Below are 22,108 nucleotides of genomic sequence, written 5' to 3' on the forward strand. Positions count from 1 at the left end.
AGGAATTACAATGGGCAGGAAGAAAGTTTTGGAAGTGAGGAATATGTGCATTATTTTGATTTTGATGGCTTGACATATATGTATGCCAAAACTTAACTACTAAATGCCAAGTCTATGGAGTAGCAATGTAGAAAATGATGACTGAGAAGCATGATGAAGTCACATAGTTTTTATAGCACCACATTGTGAATTTTAACATTCCTCACTGAAGCAGGAAAGCAAGAAAGCAGGACATTTTTGTGTTGAAAAACAAAAACAAAATAACCTCACCTCCCAAGAGATGTCCCAGAGTCAGTGTCATAAATTTCCAGGTAGTCATCTGTGCAATTGTAATGAAACTCCAGATGAAATGTTTCAAACTCCAAATGAATCAGGTAGCCAGGTTGGACTAATATATGCCAGGTACAGTTGACACCATGGGGGTAGATATTTGGATGGCCTGGAGTTTGAATGATTCCTGTTGACTCTGTAAGAATTTTTCCACAGGCTGTTGAAATAAAAAATCATAATAATTATCAAAACAAGTAATTAATAAGCAATCTGGATTTCAAAATAAAATAATCTGATTATCACCTCTTAAAAACTCTAAAAGAAAAATGTTCCTTATATGCCACTTAAGATAACCTAATTTATCTCTTATTAATAGGTAACAATTAACTATCAACACATATCAGTGTTGATTAGAACATATATATAAAACTACAAACCCTCAAAGAATATATAATGTACATATATTCTATGCCTTTGAGTGTACTTTAAAATTTTTCACAATGTAGATGATTATTATATAATAATTTATTTCCAGTATGCACTTATTCTGAAATAAACCCAAGGAGAGGAGAAAGGGACTGTCTCTTACCCAAATCCTCAGGACTGAACTTAGCCATGAAACCATGATTTTCACTAGATGAACTTTTCACAAATGTGACATAAAGAAAATTGTACACAGATGTTATAAATGAAGGTATGTCTTCGCCACAGTACTTTTTATTGTCAGAAGAACCCAAAATGGAACTGCTACCAATCTAAAGTAAAAAAAAAAAAAAAAAAAAAAAAAAAAAAAAAAAAAGAAAATTGTACACAGATGTTATAAATGAAGGTATGTCTTCGCCACAGTACTTTTTATTGTCAGAAGAACCCAAAATGGAACTGCTACCAATCTAAAGTAAAAAAAAAAAAAAAAAAAAAGAAAGTAAAAAAGACATATCCTAGCTTATTTTGTTAAATATCTATTTTGGAAAACTGCTTTAAGAATAATTATTTCTGATATGTTTGTATTAAGATAGTAAAAATCAATTTGAGAATACATTTTAGAATATCTTAGTCACCTCAAAAAAAACCTCCAGGCCCATTAGCTCCCCATTCCCCAAAACTGGAGCCCCAAGCAGCCACTAATCTGCTTTCTGTCTCTAAAGATTGCATATTCTGGACATATTAAACACGCAGAATGATGCAATATGTTGTCTTTTATGACTGTCTTCTTTCAGGTAGTACAGGTATAACGTTTTCAAAGTTAATCTAGCACATATCTTTATTTCATTCCTTTTTAATGCCATATAATATTTATTTGTATAGACATACCACATTTTATTTATCCATTCATCAGTTGATGGATATTTAAGTTGTTTTTACTTTTTAAATTATGAATAATGATTGTATTTACTATTTGCACATACTAATATAAATAATGTTTGTAGGCATATTCATGTACAAATTTTTGTGTGGACATGTATTTTCATTCCCCATTGAGTATATACCTAAGAGTAGAATTGGTGGATCAGATGGTAACTCTGTTTAACTTTTTGAGGAACAGCCAACTATTTTCCAAAGTGGCTGCACCATTTCACATTCCAACCAGCAGTAAATAAGCATTCCAATTTCTGCACTTCCTTGCCAACATTTGTTATTATCTGACTTTTTGATTACAGCCATCCCAGTGGGTATGCAGTGGAATCACACTGTGGTTTTGATTTGTGTTTCCCTGATGACTAATGATGTCAAGCATTTTTCACATGCTTATTGTCCGCTCAAATGTTTTCTTTGAAGAACTATTTATTCATACCCTTTGCCCATTTTTTAAATCAGGTTATTTGTTTTTAATTTTGACAAAATCCAATTTCTATTTTTTCCTTTTGTTTTGTGTGCATTTCATGTCATATTTAAGAAGGATTTGCCTAACCCAAGGTCACAAATATTTACTCCTGTTTTCTTCTAAGAGTTTTATGGTTTTAGTCCCCCCACTGAGGTCTTTAATCCGTTTTTAGTTAATTTTTGTGTATGGTATAAGGAAGGGGTTCGACATCATAATTTTGCATACGAGTATTCAGCAACATTTATTGAAAAAACTATTTTCTCCATTGATATGTCTTGACACCCTTTTTATAAATCAATCATCCATAAAAGTATCAGTTTATTTCTGAAATTTAAATTTTGTTTCATTGATCTATATTTATACCCTTACTACAATACACACTGTATGTAGCTTTATTCTATGTTTTGAAATCAGGAAGTTTGAGTCCTCCTACTTTGTTCTTTTTCAAGATTACTTTGTTTATTTTGGTTCCCTTGCATTTTCATATGAATTTTAGTCAGCTTGTGAATTTCTGCAAAAGCATCAGCTGGGATTTTGATAAGAATTAAATTGAGTCTTTAGATCAATTTCGGGAGTATTGCCATCTACTATTAATATTAATACTTCATATTAAGTCTTCTAATCCATGAACATGAGATGTCTTTCCATTTATGTAGGTCTTTATGAATTTCCATCAGTGATCTTTTATAGTGTTCAGAGTACATGTTTTGCACTTTTTAAAAAGTGTATTCCTTAACTCTTACTGTTTTTAATTCTATTGTAAATGGAATTGATTCCTTGATTTCATTTTCAAATTGTTAGTGTACAGAAAAAATGATTTTTATATTTTGATCTTATAACCTTCAACTTGCTAAATTGTTTATTAGTTCTAATAGTTTTTTTTTTAATATGTGGATTCTTTATGATTTTCCACATACAAGATCATGTTATCTGTGAATAGAGATAGTTTTCTCTTTCCTTTCCATTCTGGTTGCCTTTTCTTCTTTTCCTTGCTTAATTTAATTTAATTTAAAATTGCTTAATTGCTCTAGCTAGAATTTCCACTAAAATGTTAAATAGAAGTGGTGCGAACAGATAGCTTTGTCTTTGTACTGATCATAGGGGCAAAGCATTTGGTGTTTCATCATTAAATGTGATGTTATATGTGGATTTTTTACAGATGCCCTTTATCAGATTAAGGAAATTATCTTCTATTGCTAGTTTGATGAGTGTTTTTATCATTAAGGGTGTTGGATTTCATCTAATGCTTTTTCTGCATCTATTGAGGTGATTGTGTGAATTTTGTCCTTTATTTTATTAACACCATGTATTACATTATTTTTTGAATGTTATGCTAGCCTACAATTTCTGAGATAAATCCCACTTGGTCATCCTGTCTAATTCTCTTTGTTGGTCGGATTCAGTTAGCTAGTATTTTGTTGAAGATTATGCTTCTACATTCATTAGAGATATTGGTCAGTACAGACGACTTCTGTTTAAGTCATTGATTTGAGGGTAACATGATATATCTTTAATAGCATATAACCAAATCCAATATTCACAGATTTTTTTTTTCTTTTACTCTTACCTCGATATAATCTGTATCACAGTGAGCAGAACTTCCAATTTCAAAGGCAGTGAAGTTGAGAAGAACTACTTGACCTTGGGGTTGGTGGATGGTCCATGTACAGATCCTTTCTCCAGGATACACATTTGGATAAAAAGGTGAGCGAATGACCCCTTCTCCAGTTAATTCACCCCCACAAGCTGTAAATATTAAAATGATAGTATGTTTGTCCAGAGAAAATAATTTTTGCCCTCATTTTTATTGTGAAATCTAATTCTGACTAAGGAGATAATGGAATGTGACATTTCTATGAGAATATTTTCCTCGATACTTGAGAACATAAAACGACTAAATTATCCCAAGAAATTAAAATGTTACAATCAGGCAAATTTGGAATTAAAAAATTAAGTATAAGTTTCCTTACCGACTTGATAAACAGCTCTGAAACTAGCTTTTTCAACAAAAGCATCCAATTTAAGCCTTATCCAGATAACATTAGTAATGGATTTAAAGTGAGAGAGAGTTTCATTGCCACAGACTTTCCCAAGTAAGGTTTGATAATCTCGAACCTAAAGAGAGAAATAAAATCAATCTGTAATCCTAATCAATAAAATTACCTTGACAGTACTGGCAATTTTTGGAGATGAGAAAATGGCAGACTCAAAATTAGTGATAATCTAATTTTGGTTATATATTTGTATTATTTTTTAAAGTAGTCATTGGGTCATTTTTTATCAAAATGCGATAAAACTAAATACTGATAAAATTTTAAGCCAGTAAAATCCCAAAGCATAAGAATTTTAAAGATGTTTCCCTAATTGCTACAATGTCAAAGAGGAAATAAATATACGATTTTGAACTACTTAGAAAACAACAATAAATGAGAATATTACTTATCAAAATATGTAAGTTTTGGCCAAATCTATAATCAAAGGAAGTCATAGACTAAAAACTGTTTTTATTATTGAAAGAAAAAAGACAGAAAGGTAGATGAAAGAAAAAGAGAGAGATAGAGAAAGAAAAAGACAGAAGCTAAAAAGTCAACTTAAAAAATTAGAAAAAAACATCAAAATGTGGAAGAACAAAGTAAAAATAAAAGCAAAACCAGGTAAATAAAATACAAAAGAAAGTAGAGTTCATAAATACATTCAAGAACTTTTTTTTTTGAGGGAGGTTGGGGGATGGGGATATAAAAGTCAAATCTCTGGTGAGTCTAATAAAGAAAACAAAATAAGCACAAATACACAAAATTAAAAATGACAAAGTTGCTACAAACACACAGATACTAAGAATTTTTTTAATATGATAGTTCTATGTACAACTCTATGCTAATATATTTGAATGTTTAAAATGGGTTATTTCCAAAAATATAGATTACTAAAATCATCTCAAGAAGAATAAAAAAATCTGAATACACATAAGCTATGAATAAAATTGAAAATGTCATCAAATCATTACTTACCCACCCCTTTAAAGAAAGAAAACTCCTAGAAGATGGTCCACCTGGTAAGTTCTTTTAAACTTTTAAAGAACAGATCATTCACATATATAATTTATTCTAAGGCATCCTCAAACAAGCAACAATTCCCAAACAACTTTTCTCAGAACTCTGTTGCCAAATCCCAACATAGGTAATGGAAATGAAAGCTATGGACTGATCTCACCCATTAATATAGACATGAAAATCCTAAACACAGTTCTAAAAAAATGAATTCAGAGTCCATTGTTAGCTTTATATCCCAAATCAAATATGGGAATAACAGTAATACAAGGAAAATTATAAATTATAAATTACAAATTAACCTCATCAATAGATCCAATAAAATATACCATATGATAGCTCCATAAATTCCCAAAATGTTTGTGATCTTTCCTGATTTATTAAAAGCAAAACTCTTAGAAAGTAAGAAGAAAAAGAAAGTTTCCATTATATAATAAGGACTACGTGTTCTAAATCAGTAGCCAATATCTTATAGTGTAGTGGCCATGAACACAGTCTATGGGCCTAGATTCAAATCTCATCTCTGTCAGTTACAAACCTCCTCACTTAATAAACTTGAGCAAGTTTCTACATCTAAGCCTAGCTCATGGAATTGTTGAAGCAAATAGAAATGATAGTGTGAATTCCTTAGCAGAATGTCTGGTAATAGAAAAGGTTGACTATAGGATAGCTCTTATTATTCTTAACCTTTTTAAAGGGGAAACACCAGAGGCTTCTCACCAGAACCAGGAATTATTCAATGGATATACATTTTACTCCTGTTCTATAACATTATTCTGGAAGATCTAGCCATCCACATATTAATTCATTCACCTGTGCTGGCAATAACACTGTGAGAGACAGTCATTGCTCATGGGAACATAGAACAGGCAAGAACATTATTTTAAAAGCATGATGAGGTGATGTTTGGGAGGTGCAGGGAGCTTCATTATTACTTTACCAATGGTTCAGTAGGTACGACAGTTAGGCATTTGGAAACTTTGTGAGGTCATTTTTTTGTGTTCATATTAATTATTATCACAATGATGGTGGGCCACTATTAACATTTAGTGGGTAGGGACCAAAGACACAAGGCAGTCTGAAATGTGGAAATTCTCCTAAGTCCTGTGCGATGTGCTGTTATTCTGTACAGGTGAAAGTTCTGTTAGTAAGTACGAAATCTAGCTTTATTTTACATATTAAACACAAAGTATTTTTGCACAATTTTAATACTCATTGAATTTCCCAGGATTTACAAGTACAGTGTAAATCAAAAGAGTCTTCTTTTTCGCTCCTGAAAATCTGGCAGTTAGTCACCATTTCAGAAAAATTAGTCACCAATCCACATAGCCATGTCATCGTGCGTTTATACTGTGGCATTCACAGCAATTTAGGATACAAACAACTGACTACTTCATTTTATCTTCATGTGCAACTTGCCTAGGCTTTTCACATACTGAAATGAATGGGATTTTATTTTGTTACTTTACTTTTATTTCTCCTTAATGTTATGCTTACAACTTTCTTTTAATATAATGTGTATAATGAGGTTATATCATCAATGGCTTTTAATTCAGAATAGTGAAAGGGTCTTAAAATATAGAGAACCACTGGCTTAACCAAAGACTCTAAACTCACCAGGGGATTATGGAATACTTCTCAACAAGAATAACCTTTAAACTGAGACTTGAAGGATGAGTAGGAATTATGTAGGCCAAGAGGAGCAGGTAAGAAAGGGAAGAGTTTAACAGTATGATCTTCAAAGCTGATGGGGACATGGTGACACGGTTACTCTCATCCATAACTGGTGGAAGCATAAATTACTGGAAAATAATTCGACAATATGTACCAGGAGTACCCCCCTTCTAACACTCGATCAAAAGGATATTTAAGATGTAGGCAAAGACACACGTGGCTCCATATCAAAGTATGATCCATAATCACAAGAATTGAATCTATTCTAAAGGTCTAATAATAGGGGGGTGATTAAATAAGTTATGGTTCAGCCATATGATAGTCTTCCACTGACATAAAACATCACATGCCTCTCCACTGACTCAGGCTTATACCAGTTCCTTTCTCGGAGCTCTTACATCTGTAACACAAATTTCACACATTGTTGTAAAGTTATGCTAAATTTCTCCCTACCCAAACAGCAAATCTCTGAGTGAAGAGAAACTTTCTGTACCCCCTTCAGCATCTAACAAAGAACTTTGCAAATAGGTATTTGACAAATTTCTTGATGATCAATTAATTTTAAGGTGTGGAATGCTGGTTCAATATTTGTTAGAAATGCAGACATATTATAGTTCTTGAAAAGCAGAAAGCTTGAAACATAGAGTAAGATATCATCCTGTTCTCTAATCCTCCAGGGTTCCATTTGGCTCTTTTAAGATTGTAGTCTCTCTTTTCTATTTTGCCCATTAGAAGATGACAAGAGGGAAGAAAAACAGCCAAACTGCATCAGAGCAAGCTCAAGTGGGCCATTCCCCTGGGCTCCAGCTAATGAAATTCAAGGACTTTAGCAAGGACAAAGGCAGCTGCAGTCCAAATGTTTTAAGAGGAACTTATAGGACTCAAGGGCCCTAAACCTAGAAGGTGCAATTGATTTTGGCTGTATTTCTCTCTCTGTGTGGAAGTGAAACCGTATTAATTCTGAAAGCCTGTATTCTCCCTGGATCCCAGATGTGGCAATACTCTAACCACAACCCTTTTGAAAGAGATACTAAAATAAAATTCATCAAATGCTCTAAAATGATGCCAAATATTGTTGCAGCACATCTTGCATTCAATATTCTAGGACTTGTAAATTTGCACCCCTCCAAAAAAATCTCTTTCCTTTGTGCTTGTGAACTGGAATAGACAATATGAATTTTCCATGAATGTTCACTTCTCTTTCTACAAAAGGATTCAATGTCCATGCTCTTGGCCATGTGACTGGCAAGACCTCCCTATCACAATCAATACTTATCCTTCCCATTGACTATGGGCTCAGCCATAGGAAATGCTTTAGCCGACAGAATGTGAACAGAAGTGATGTACTAATTTCCAAGTAGAAGCTTTGGAAATCAATGCATGATTCAATCATCTTTTACTCTTCCCTCTCATAAGACCAAGAGCTGGGGTCCCAGGATGGTGAAGACTCAGGAAACAGCAGAGCTGCCACTGATCCAAAATCAGTATATTAATATGAACAAAAAATAGAAACATGTTGTTGTAAACCACAGAAATGTTTTGTTTATTATTTTTTTATTTGCCTGATTATTGGTGTTGATTGTTATTGCAGGATAACCTAGAGAAAGATGACTAATATCTGAACCCAGTATGTATTAACAGAGTTTTTCTTAAGAAGTTAGGTGGGACCATGCCACGGTCGCTTGCAGAGGGGTCACAAAAAATTCTTTCTTTTTAATGAATCACATTTGCAAAAAAATGATAAGGACCAATTCAGAATTCCAGTTTTCTGTGGACCAGGCCTTGATTTCTCACTGTTCACTATATTTCTCCAGCAAACATTGAATGTTTCTGGCCCAGAGCTCCAATATATAACCTATGACCCAGGATTTTTAGCTGATGGAGAATTCCAAATGGCTTCTGAGTTTTACATTCATCAGACTGAACTAATTCCTGAAGAGAAACTACTCAAAAAAAACCAAGTTCTTGTAAAGAAGCTATTTCCTGCAGAAAGAGCTAAAATTAACTGGACTGAAAAACACAATTTACATGAAATTTTAAGTGTGAGATCTAGAGCCCAGTAAGTGGTAAGCTTTAACATCTGGAACGGGTCAGACCCCAGAGCCATGTCTTGATCCATGTCTCATTTTTTTGTATCTGCTATAAATCCACATTTGTTTTTATATTACAATTTCTAAACTCCATTTAGGTATTAAATTTCAATTCAAAGCAAACCAAATATGCTGGCACTTAGGCTTGGTGCATCTAAGAGCTGAAAACAGAACCCTACCATCTGGTAATGTTTAACGTGTGGCTTCCTGTGAAGTGAGCTTCAGCTTGACGTACCCCTTATCTAAGCAAAGATTTGATCTTGGAGACTGGTCTTGGGTTAACCTTGGTGAATGAGCAGGAGAGGGATGTGACTTTGCCCCAAATAAGACAATAAGGGGTGAGGAGTTCCAACATCTCAGTCATTCTTCTGGCTCCTGCTACTCTAGCCAATAGAATTATTTCACCTGAATTGTGGCATACGTTGTCACTTCATTAAAAAGCATCAGGATGGCCCAGCAGTTACAGAAAAACTGCTAACAAAAACAATGCTCAGAAACTAACCAAATGTTTCTAATCTCTACCAAACCCCCTAATCGAATACTATATGCTAAAGAATGCAAACTATTAGACATCTCCCCAATTCACTTTTTTTCCTGCCATCTCTGGAAAGATATTTTTCAGAACTAAAATTATTTTCAAAATGTACTTAACTGAAAAACAATACAATTCAGCCATTATGGTGTGTTTGCTTGATGCAGCTAACTACATCCCAGCTCCATTGGTCAGAGGCCTGTTTTTTTCTCTGACGTGTCGGTCTACACCCTTAAGAATTATTCTGTGAGTCACAGCAATGAGACTCTGACCAGAGTGTCCACTTGAGGAAGCAATTACACTCATGCAGACCAAAAGTCATGGCTTTCCCTCAACCCCAACCTAAGGCTGTAGCTGCAGAGCTTCAATGCCTAACAAAGAGCAAAAGGAGGTCCTTTGTGAATTTGAATTCATCTAAAGACCATGTGGGAGTATACGGCTAACTGGCGGTGGGAATAGAGGGAAGGAGGGAGGGAAGAGGTGGTAAAAGGAAAGGCTCAGAGGGAAGCCAGACCTTCAGCGTTTCAGCTTATATACTCTCCCGTTTTCCCAATCAGTGGTGGCTCTGCTGTGTTTCCTGAGTCTTCACCATTCTGGGACCCTGCCGTCCCCAATTTTTGGTTCTTTTCAATGTCAAATTAAAGATTTTAACTGAGGTTGAGCTTTATCGTGTCCCAGAGTTTTTTATTATATAACATTTCCTGTTTGTCATTTTCCACAGTCTTTCATTTTATTTTTATTTCCTTTTTAATCCAATAATTATTCAGAAGAGAGTTGACAGATTTCCAAATATTTGGACATTTTAAAATGTTTTATTAATAATTTCTGGTTGCTTATCTTGTAAAAAGACATACAATTTCTACTTCGTTAACTTGCTGGGATTGTCATAGTGGTCTAAAATATGATGAATTTGTGATTCAATAGAGTAGGTACAATCCGTAGGCTTCAGAAACCAAATTCAATGTAACTTATTCTTTCTTATCTTATTGATTATATTTTTCAAATTTTCTGTACCATTTATGTTCACTTTCCACATCTAAGAAGGAACGACTTCCCCAGAAGCCCTCTTGTTTCCCCAGAAGTCTCCCTCCTTCCACTTTCCTTACAGCTCTCTTTCGCACTTTCCCAGAGTTAGGGGGAAAGACACGGGGCAGGGGAGATGATTCAGGACTGGTGAAGAAGATTTGGTGGGTGAATAATTCTTCATTTCCCACCATATCCTATGTCAAGCCTTGCCCTTAACATCAAATAGGCTTCTGAATTTATTATTCATCCTACAACTTGCATTCTCTGGGATTAAAAGTTAAACCTTGATTACTGCCTTATGTGTCCTTCAATCAGATTTCTGATGGCTTAAGTCACTTAGGAATCATTATGAGAGGTGCTGCTTTTTATTCTGGAAAGATGCTTCTGCTGCATTCATGTATGGTTCTATACCATTTAAAAGCCCTCAGACAAAAACAGATGAACTGACAGTGGTTTAGTTCTCGTGCTCATTCTTTTGAAGCCACATCACATCATTCATGGGCAAAGTGTGCTTTTAGAAGTAGATGTTTTAGTTGAGAGAGATATATAAATCTAAGAATTAATAGCAAATGTGTACTTCTTGTTTAAAAAAAAGGAAAAAGAATGATGCGGCACTGGGTCTGGGCAACACCATACTTATTATCTTTTGCGGTTAAATTTTATTCTCAAATGGATGCTTTTGGAACTTTCTTATGGTGCAAAAAATCTCTCAAAACCACATTATACATAAAAGATATGCACTAAGCAATGGTATCTTTGTCTTCATTTAAAGGATATATTCTCACGGCAACAAAGCATCTTAAACCAACTAATGAGATCTGAGATTCTTAGGAATGCATCTAGTCACACTCAAAAGAAAATTCTTTATTATTCTCCTACATCTCTCTAAAATCCCCCCTCTGCTCTTCATTCTTTCTAAAACTTTGTGTGGTCTGCTTTCTCTCATAAATACAAAAAGTCATCTCCCCTCTAAACCACTAAAGTATCTGAAATGCTGTCATTTTTTTGTTGTTCCTTAAACATTTCACTTTTTAGGTATAGCTTTTAAAAATGAAACCATGATTTTGGAGAACAATATACTGAGTCATAACAATACCATTTGAAATTAGTTCCTATAACTACAAACCACTGCTGAGAGAAATTAAAGAGGACACAAGAAGATGGAAAGATATCCCATGCTCTTAGATTGGAAGAATCAACATTGTGAAAATGTCCATACTACCCGAAGTGATATATAAGTTCAATGCAATCCCCATCAAAATTCCAATGACATTTTTCTCAGAAATGGAAAAAACTAGCCAGACATTTATATGAAATAACAAAAGACCATGAATAGCCAAAGCAATGCTAAGCAAAAAAAATAAAGCTGGAGGCATAAGACTACCTGACTTTAAACTATACTACAAAGCTATAATAACCAAAACAGCATGGTACTGGCATAAAAACAAACACACTGATCAATGGAATAGGATAGAGAATCCAGAAATCAACCCACACACCTACAGCCATCTGTTCTTTGACAAAGGCACCAAGCCTAAACACTGGGGAAGAGACTGCCTCTTCAGCAAATGGTGCAGGGATAACTGGATAACAATATGCAGGAGAATGAAACTAGACCCATACCTCTCACCATATACTAAAATCTACTCAGAATGGATTAAAGAATTAAATATACACCCTGAAACAATAAAACTACTTAAAGAAAACATAGGAGAAACACTTCATGAAGTAGGACTGGACACAGACTTCATGAATATGACCCTAAAAGCATGGGCAACCAAAGGAAAAATAAACAAATGGGACTATATCAAACTAAAAAGCTTCTGCACAGCAAAAGAAACAATTAACATAGTTAAAAGACCACCAACAGGGTGGGAGAAAATATTTGCAAAATATACATCTGACAAAGGATTAATATCCAGAATATATAAGGAACTCAAACAACTTTACAAGAAAAAAACAAGCAACCCAATCAAAAAATGGGCAAAAGAGCTAAGCAGGCATTTCTCTAAAGAAGATATACAAATGGCCAACAGTCATATGAAAAAATGCTCAACATCACTCAGCATCCGGGAAATGCAAATCAAAACCACACTGAGATACCATCTCACCCCAGTTAGGATGGCAAAAATCCAAAAGACGCTGAAAGATAAATGCTGGCATGGTTGCGGAGAAAAAGGAACTCTCATACATTGTTGGTGGGAATGCAAAATGGTACAACCCCTATGGAAAATGGTTTGGAGGCTCCTCAAACAGCTGAAGATAGATCTACCATACGACCCAGCTATCCCACTGCTGGGAATATATCCAAAGGAACGGTAATCATCAAGTCGAAGGTATACCTGTACCCCAATGTTCATCGCAGCACTCTTCACAATAGCCAAGAGCTGGAATCAACCCAAATGTCCATCATCGGATGAGTGGATACAGAAAATGTGGTATATCTACACAATGGAATACTACTCAGCTATAAAAACAAATGAAATACTGCCATTTGCAACAACATGGATGGACCTTGAAAGAATAATACTGAAACAACCGGGGGTGGGGGAGGGAAGAAGACATAACAATTACAATTCCTTGAAGTTGATACGACAAGTGAACAGAAAGGACATTGTTGGGAGGGAGGGGAGAGAGGGAGGATGGAGGGAGGTTTCGGTAATTGACCACAATAATCAACCACATTGTATATTGACAAAATAAAATAAAATTTTTTTTAAAATTTAAGAAAAAAAGTCTTTATTTTTTATGCCTATGAGGAGACAGCTATTTTTATATAAACACGTTTGTACATAAACCACTGCTTGTAAAAATATTAAAGTAATTAAAATATCGATGTGCTAAACACATATTAGTATATTTAACTGATACCCACTTTGTAAGTGCCCTTCTAGAAAGAAACATACCATTTGGAGTAATTAGTATGGTGAGAGAGTTTCTGGTTGTGGCAGGGGAGCGGAGGGAAACAGGACAGAGAAAGTGAAGAGGGTCAGAATTTAAGCATGAAAGATTGTAAAGGATCCTGTGGTCATGTGTAATTATGCAAAATTCTGTCTTCTATAACTCAAGATGTTATTAAAAGTTTTACACTTTGTAAAAAAAAGAAAAAAAAGAAGAAAAAGAAATTAGTTCCTGTATTGCATGACCACTGTTGGAAGAACATTAAAAGAAGTGGAGGCACTTCAAAAAAAAAATGGGTTTAGTTCACCAATTTTGCCAATGGTTAGAAATGATTTAATGACAAGAGCTTTGATCTAAGTTAATACATGTCTATCCAAATCCCATTAGGTACATCTAAGTCATATTTTGATAATAACTAGAGTTTGTACTTTGTGAACCTCAATTTCCTCATTTTCAAAATTAACTATTTAGATTAGATAACCTCTGAAGCCCTTGCTGATACCAAAATTCCACAAATTTATTGGCTGTATTCCTTTAGGTTGGTCAAGAATATAATAGAAAAGTCTACTCAACTGTTTAAATCATTATACACGACCTGCCCTTCTGAATAATAGTTTTTTAAATTTTTTTTTCCATCAACCACCCTTGACAGTAATTCGATCAAGACCTGTGGATATTTGTGCCCATCAGAATGTAGATACCTCAATGGCCAACTATGAAAGAGCCTTATCAGCTGTCTCTGAACTGATAAGTTCAAGACAGGAACTGAAAATTTGGTCTAGAAAAACCTTGCATTTATATAATGTTTTTAATTCTTCAAGCTTCTTTTATCATTTGTGTCCTTGATTTGATCCTCTCAAAGGTTGGAATTGAAGTAGGAACTGAAGCATCCAGATGAAGAATTGTCTAAAGTCATCTAATGACAGAACTAAAATAAGAATTTAGATGATTTAACTCCAATCCCATTCTGGCTACAAAATATTCTGCCATTCTGGTTTACAAAATTAAATTTTTCAATGCCAGTTTTATGATTTTTTTTCTGATAACTTTTCCGAACAATTTAAAGGAGTTCATGAAATTCAAGGAGAGTCTTCTGCAAAGCCAAAGAGCATATATATCATTCCAGATGCTTTCACAGCTCCATGGAGACATTAGAACCACCATAAAGAATCTAATAGAAAGATATCCAGATTTCCCTAAAAATTAAAGTTACATTCTTGCCTAGCTGAGAAAATCATTGTACTTGTCTTCATGTTTTAGTCTTGTGACTTAAGAACCAGGTATGAAATTGGGAAATTCATGAGATTTTCCTCCTAGGGAAGATGAAAAACCTCTTACAGTCAAAGCTAGACTACTGCATTTTTGCTCTTATCAGGGATCACTACAACTGGAACTCTTAAATTCAAATCCCAGTTCCACTGCTTGCTAGACATGTAGCCATGGGCAAGTAACTTAACTTCTCTGGGCCTCAGTTTCCTCAGATTAGAATAGAAATAATAATGGCTGCTGTGAGGATTCAATTAGTTAACTCATATAAAGCCCTTACCATATCCAGCATGCAGTAAGCAGACAGTAATTGCTATCCATTTATTATATTATTTTAAGGTGTTAGAATAGTGCCTGATACATAGTATGCACTTTCTAATTGTGAGCTATTTTTACCATTCTCAAAGTAAAAAACAGAAGTTGGGAGTTTAATTTTTATTTACACAAAAATACTTAAAATATTGCTCCCTAGTATAAAATACTAATGTACTTTATAAGAAACTTTAGAAAACCTAAATTGAATGAATTATACCCATTCATCTCACAATCGGTATACAATATTTTTGAATTTAAAAAATATATATTTCCGTGGTGCTATGGTCAATGCACTTCTTCAAGTAATTCCAGATTTTATGCAAAAGTTCTGTTTCCCCTGTCTAAATGTAGAAAAAATACGGCAAGAGGTTACACAGGTTTTTCCTGGAAAACTAAATTGGTTTAACTTTCATGAGCAAACAGAACTGTAAATGTCTCTCTGAGTTTACATAAAATGATTGTGCCCAACATAAAAGGTTTTATTTCTCTTGCTCAACACTTTAATTTGTGGCTTAACCAATAATTACCAAAAGAAATACCAGGCCCAGCAAACAAAAACTGCCTGTTTTTGTTTCAGATATTCCCCTAATGACAACCATTACACACACTAAAGTCAAACATTTTCTGAAGGAGAGCAAGCAGGACTAATGAAGGAAAAAACTTAACTTTGAAAACAAGAGTTTCAGTGCTTTATCTTAATTCTCTGCCACTGACTAGCTGGGTCACCAGAGCAAATCCCTTAACTTCTCTGGGTTGAAATTCCTTACATATAAAATCATCCGAGATAATCTCTGAAATCTGTTAATAAATCCTATTAGACTTACTTGTTTGCATACACTTAGTTATTAGGGCTCAGTCTAATAGCTTGTAATTTAGCATCATTATAAGTTTCTAAGCTTAGCTTTTCTTTTGTCCTTTGCCATTCCCCTTACCAATCTCCTGTTTTACCATCTGTAGGTTGGTTTTAGGCAGATCCTTTCCTACTCTCTAGAATAGTTGTTCTCAAACTCTAGCCTGCATCAGCATCACCTAGGGGACCTGTTGAAACAATTGCTGAGCCCACCCCCAGAGGCTCTGAGTCAGTAGGTCTGGAATAGGATATAAAACTGCCTTTCTAACAAGATCTCAGGTGATGTGGATACCACTGGCCCAGCAAACATTTGAAGACCACCACTCTACAGAATATAAAAATGTTGATGAACATTGATCATGTTCATGATCATTCATGGTGATGAATGTTGATAAACACAATCTAAGGGAAACTGAGCAGTAAAAGTTACCTCAATGTAACTCTGAGAGCAGCCATTCTGGCCTTCCAGCTCCACGTGGGTGAAGTTGACTTGTATTTGTTCTCCCTGAGGCTGGTCTATAATGTAGATGCACTGCCTGTTGCCCGTGAGAGGCCCAGGCAAGCCAGAAAGGAGGAGCTCACCCTCTGGGTCTGTGTGGTTCCCTCCACAATGCAGATCCGCTGAGGAGAACAGGGACGAGAAGGAAAGGTCATGCAGATGACCCAGACATTGGATCCAGTTTTCAAAAACTGACATACACACACAATCATAAACTGACTTTATTCACCCTGAACAGGCTTATGCATCTAATGATAAGATTTTCAGTTTGACATGTGTTTGCAAGATGTTTCTGTAGTGCCAAAAGAAATAGACATAGAGATATGTGATCTAATTTCCCATCCACCATTCTTCTAAAAACCGCTTTTTAAAATACATTAATGTGCTGCTTCATTCCAAAGTGATTTGAGGCAGTTTATAAAATGTGTCAAAATAAAATATATAACTACATAAATGAAGCACATTAAAGGAAACATGAATACAGAATAGCAAGATGTGGCCGGGGAAAAGTTGATATGCACAGAAATAGTTGTACGGGCTACATAAATTACAGCATGCTGGCTATAGACAAAGGAATTGGAGAAAGAGGACCAGCCTGAAGACAAAGGAATTGGAGAAAGAGGACCAGTGAAGATGTTCATTGTTACATTTCCTGATACTGAAACTTAAAAGGTATTTTTCCCATAAATTCTCATTAAGGGCAGAACAATGGATGTCATCAACAAAATCACCCACTTTCCCAAAATTAAAATCATAAAGAATTTTATTTGTTTTGTTGTTTGCTTATTTGTTTTAAGGAATCAACACAAGTTGAAGGCATAGTAGCTAACAGTATTTCACTGGAAGTGAAACTCTAGGGGCCAGGATGCTATGACCCTGGAAGCCAGCTCCTCAGCAGCTGGACTTGATCTAAGGGTAAAAGCAGACAGGTCTCCAGATAGGCTGCATTACTGATACGAACAATCTTTCCCACAACAAAACATCAGACAACCCTAGGGACCTGGTGCTCTGAATTATTTAATTTTAGGTGCTTGCTGTATACATCTCTATCTTGAGGGGGATCCCATCATTTAGGGATCAAGAAATATTGTAGTACTAATAAGAAAGCCTTGGGAAAATAAAGAAAAAGACTGGAGCTTTGAAAGAGATATTATAAGGACACGTTATTAGTCTAGGAATATCAGCCATCTCCAGTATCACTTTAAAATATAAAACAGCTATAAGCATAGCATTGTTCTTCAAATTCGTATTAAGCTACCGACTGGCAGGTTACTTACAAGGTGATGTTAAGTAGGTGATATGGAAGCCTTGGTCACTAATCTGGGTGTCAGAATGGAAATGAATTCTGGCAAAGGGACCTGAAGTCTGGAGTGGCGGGACAGAGAGAGTGGTGCAGAATTTTCCAAGAACGGGGTCCTGCTGCAAAGGACCATCTCGAATCTAGAACAAAGGAGTGAATCATTAAGCTCGGGGTGGTCAGGTTTTAACACACTGGGTCATTTTGTGCAATAACTTCAGAAAAGCTGTCATTTAAAAGTGACGGCTCTATGAAGTTCCCCTATCACATACATATCTAACACACGGTTGGGATTCAGTTAAAGGCTGTCTCCTTCTCCTATCCTCCCTAACGCCTTATCTTCTGTCTGAATTTCAGTTCTGAAGCTGGATGTATACTTTGAAATTTTCTCATGACGTTACTAATCTCAGTGTTTCCTTTTCTAGATTTTCCCCCCAAAATGTTTGTTTTGAAATCATAAATTCCAAGTGATCTAGGAGAAAAAAAAATATGCGAATAAAATAGAAGATGAAATGCCAGTGATGTCAGTAGATTCGCAACTTGGTCTAGGTATTTGGGAGGATCAGAGGTGGAAAAAAGTACAATCATATTAGATGCAACATAAAGATGGCTTAATGAATGTAAAGAGTGCAACGCTGATAGTAATTAAGTACCACAATAATGACAATGTGACCTTAGAAATGCTTTTTCAATTTCTAGTTTTTAATCTATTAGGTAATCGTGTAGTAATTGCAAATTCTGTGCTACATAGAACACCAAGGAGTCACCAAAGAATATTTTAGTGTGGTCAGTGTTGTTCATTCAAATTACTTTTTCTATTGGCAGCAGCAAAGTTACAAGGCATTACTTTATTCCTATATTTAACTGGTTTCTTGAAATATTGTAGCTTGATGAGAAATTATAAGATGTTTCAATACTGTCAGAATGATTGATACTTTCTATTACATGGTATCCAGGAATTAATATGTAGGAATGAAAAAATGCCTCTAATTTTAATTTGATAGAACTGATCAAAAATTAATTTCAAGATAACTCACTTTACTGTCAACATTTCAAATATTATTTTGCTGAAGTTTTCCAGGGAGAGGCATATCTTCTAGTCATTCCCAAAGGTTTCAAATCCATTAGTACAACTGCTAAATTACTAATGACTTTCACTTGTGGAGACCCCACTTGACAACACATCCTTCTATCCTTTATGAATAATTCCATAGCACTTCATTCTTCTCTAATGGACTTCAAAGAGCATATTGTCTTTTTATCAGTACCACAAGGGAGCCTGAGATTTATGGTGATAAAAAAATACAGAAATAACCTAAGAACTCAATCTTCTCAATGATCTTTTCAGCCTACAAATGGAGAGCAACATTTTTGATGTACCTATATGCACACGGCATTTGAATATACAGTCATTCCTCAGTATCCATGGGGGATTGTTTCTAAGACCTCCCGTGAATACTAGAATCTGTGGATGCTCAAGTTGCTAACATAAAATGATGCAGTATTTGCATATAACTTATACGTATCCTCCCGTATACTTTAAATCATCTTCAGATTACTTATAATACCTAATACAATGTAAATGCTACATAAATAGTTGTTATACTGTATCATTTAGGGATAATGACAAGGAAAAAAGTCTGTGTTTGGTAGAGTTACAATTTTTTAAAAAACTATTTTTGATCATCAGTTGGTTGAGTTGACAAATGCAGAACCGACGAATATGGAAAACAGCCTTCTCTCCTCCTCCATATTTTAATCTTTTACTAATGGTAGGCAGGGGGCCTCACGTTGGCTCCTTTCCTCCCAATGATAATTACCAATATTTTCCAGTAAGACTCACCACTTATCAATCCATTTTCAACACAATATTTATTAACATTTTTCTTTGTGGAACAATATAGTCAAGTTGTGAAACACCTTACCAGTTTATCACAGACAACTGAATATTTGAATCTGCTTTGAAGGAGATGCCATTACTTACGATGTATTTCCATAATTCTGCTATTCCCATGTCAGGGGCCTGGACTTCCAAGAAAAGTCACGGGAGGGCTAGGCAATCTGTTTCCCAGATTGAAATGTAATCCAGAAAAAGAAGCAACAAGCTGGCACAATTAAGAGTAAGAACTTAGCAAGAGTTAGACTTGGCTGCCTATTAAGATATACATCTAACTATCACCAATAAACTGGGGTTATCCATGAGCACCACCAAAGAAACCATAATGCCCTGAGTCCTGCCCATATCATGATATATTCTATCTAAATATAATTGTTTACCTCAAGATAATCATTGCTGCAATTATCATGGTGCTCCAGGCTCAAGGTCCCAAAAGTAAATGTTATCAGGAGGCCAGGACTGGTTACCACATTCCAGACACAATCTCTTCCTGGGGGGTAGTTTCCAGGATACCCCGGAGACTTAATAGAACCATAAGTACCAGTCAGTATACCTCCACACTCTAAAATAAGAAGGAAAAATAGCTTTACATTTGTGTACAAGTTATAGTTCATATAGAATGATCATAGTTCTTGCTGTAAGAAGCCAAGCTTCATTTAAATAACTATAAACAGTTTTGGACACCCTCATAATTTAAACTAATCTTTCAGTTTTATAGTTTTGTGAAATTATAAATCTAGAAGTAATAATTGATAAATAAACTGAATCACCCATGTGTTGAGTTCTGTGTTTACAAGCCGTCATATAGTGATATGACTTAAACTACAGTGCTGAATGTCTGAGGGGTAATGGGATTGTAGATTCATTTTTTTCACTTCGAGGAGATTAATTTCTGAATACTAACTCTTAAAAAGTCTGGGACTTCTGTCAACCCCTAAGTCATTCAACAAACCAGATCACTTTATATATTAAAACAGTTAAGGACTACATAGTTTTCATTTGAGAGGGTTTCTTAACACTATCATATAGTTAAAGCATTTATTTTATAAATGAAGAAATTCAAATGTTTATGGTGACTAAGCCACTTGCCCAGAAGCAGGGCAAGTGAGAAATAGCCAGGTTTTCTGACACCTATCCCACTACCATCACCATTACACCACACCGGCCCCTTAAAATTGCTGACCAATGACTGAAGAATTTTTTCTTCATTAATACCCACATTTATCTAATGAAATCTGGGGTGGCTTATTAAAAATGCTAGTGAAGAATCAAAAAATAGAACTACTAAATAAAAACCTAGAACTCAGTAAATATACATTAGGGAAAAAATGAGATAAGGTGACATGTTATATGTGCAATGTCTAAGATTTACATAGCTGGTTATTCAGACAAAAATTTTGCTACCAAACAAATTAGTTACATGATTCTCATTGTTCTGGAGAAAACATCTCAGTTCCTCAGAGGAAGATACATGTCCCAAAAAGTAATACTTAAAAAATTATCATATGGGTAATTTTTTAAAAATGTATAAAATACCATAAATGAAGTAAAAGATTAAGGACAAAATAGAAAAAAATGCAATATATAACAAAGAGTATTTCTAATACATAAAGAGTTTCTAAAAAGAGTACAGATATGAACAGAGAGCACACTGAAAAAAATTTAGATGTCCCTTAAACATACAAAAAGATGTTCAATATCTATCACTCATCATAAGGGAGACCATATAAAAACTTCACTGAGATACCATTCATTACTTATCCCTGAGAATGATAAAAATCCAGTATTTTGAAAACAAGTGATTGGTGAGGCTGTGGGGAAATAGGTACTCTCACACATTGCCAGTGAGAATGCAAGATGATAAATCACTACAGAAGAGAGTATGGCAATACCTAGCAAAAACATATGCATTTTTTTTAAACAATCCCACCTTTAGAAATACACCCCAAAAGTCCATTGGCAAAAACACAATAAGACAAATGCACAAGTCACTTTGTTGCAGTGAAATTTGGAATTCTAAAAGCTTGGAAACAAGCCAAATCTCCATCTGTAGACTACTGATTGAATAGACAACACACATCTACACAATGCCGTGCTATGCTCTAGTTATGAAGCACTCTCCAGGATACAGGAAGTGGAAAAAAGCAAACTATAGACCAGAATGTATAGTATGCTACCTTTTATCTAAGAAAAGGGAAAATACAATTATATGTGATTATTTGCTTAATTTTTTAAGTGGAAGAATAAATCTAAAATTAATAAAAAAAATGTTACCTATCTGGGAGGAAAGAATAGGGTGGAAGGGACAATGATAAAAGCTAGACTTCTCTAAATCTACCATACGTATTCGCTTGGCTTTGTTGGAACTATAAATATGTTTTACATAACTATAAAGCAAAATATAATAAAAATGAAAAAAATCTCTGAAATCATAGGCAAAATGAAACAAATGGAATAACTGTATTGAGCTGACAACTTAACCATGGAGAGTAGAAATATTCCAAGGGGTCTTAAAACACTGTAATTTGACTACACAGCCTAAGCAAAATACACTTTAGGTATGAAAAGAACAGCAAATAAATATTAATGGTTTTCAGTTATCATACTATTAGTAATAATCTT

General features: G+C 34.7%; 1 protein-coding gene across 1 annotated transcript in view; it reads right to left on the reverse strand.

Moving 5' to 3' along the window:
• The window catches only part of LOC103598491 (cubilin-like), a gene marked incomplete at its 3' end in the record, with an annotated part of 124,254 nt that overhangs the window by 71,338 nt on the left and 30,808 nt on the right, over positions 1-22,108 (reverse strand). Inside the window, exons 15-21 of the mRNA XM_008582489.1 lie at positions 19,867-20,048; positions 17,570-17,732; positions 16,224-16,414; positions 4,063-4,207; positions 3,660-3,838; positions 860-1,025; positions 271-487 (exon numbers count right to left, since the gene is read on the reverse strand). Of these exons, the coding sequence (XP_008580711.1) occupies positions 271-487; positions 860-1,025; positions 3,660-3,838; positions 4,063-4,207; positions 16,224-16,414; positions 17,570-17,732; positions 19,867-20,048 (1,243 nt within the window). The remainder of the gene's footprint in view (positions 1-270; positions 488-859; positions 1,026-3,659; positions 3,839-4,062; positions 4,208-16,223; positions 16,415-17,569; positions 17,733-19,866; positions 20,049-22,108) is intronic.

Source organism: Galeopterus variegatus, unplaced genomic scaffold (assembly GCF_000696425.1).
Source record: "Galeopterus variegatus unplaced genomic scaffold, G_variegatus-3.0.2 Scaffold2637, whole genome shotgun sequence".
Classification (NCBI taxonomy): domain Eukaryota; kingdom Metazoa; phylum Chordata; class Mammalia; order Dermoptera; family Cynocephalidae; genus Galeopterus; species Galeopterus variegatus.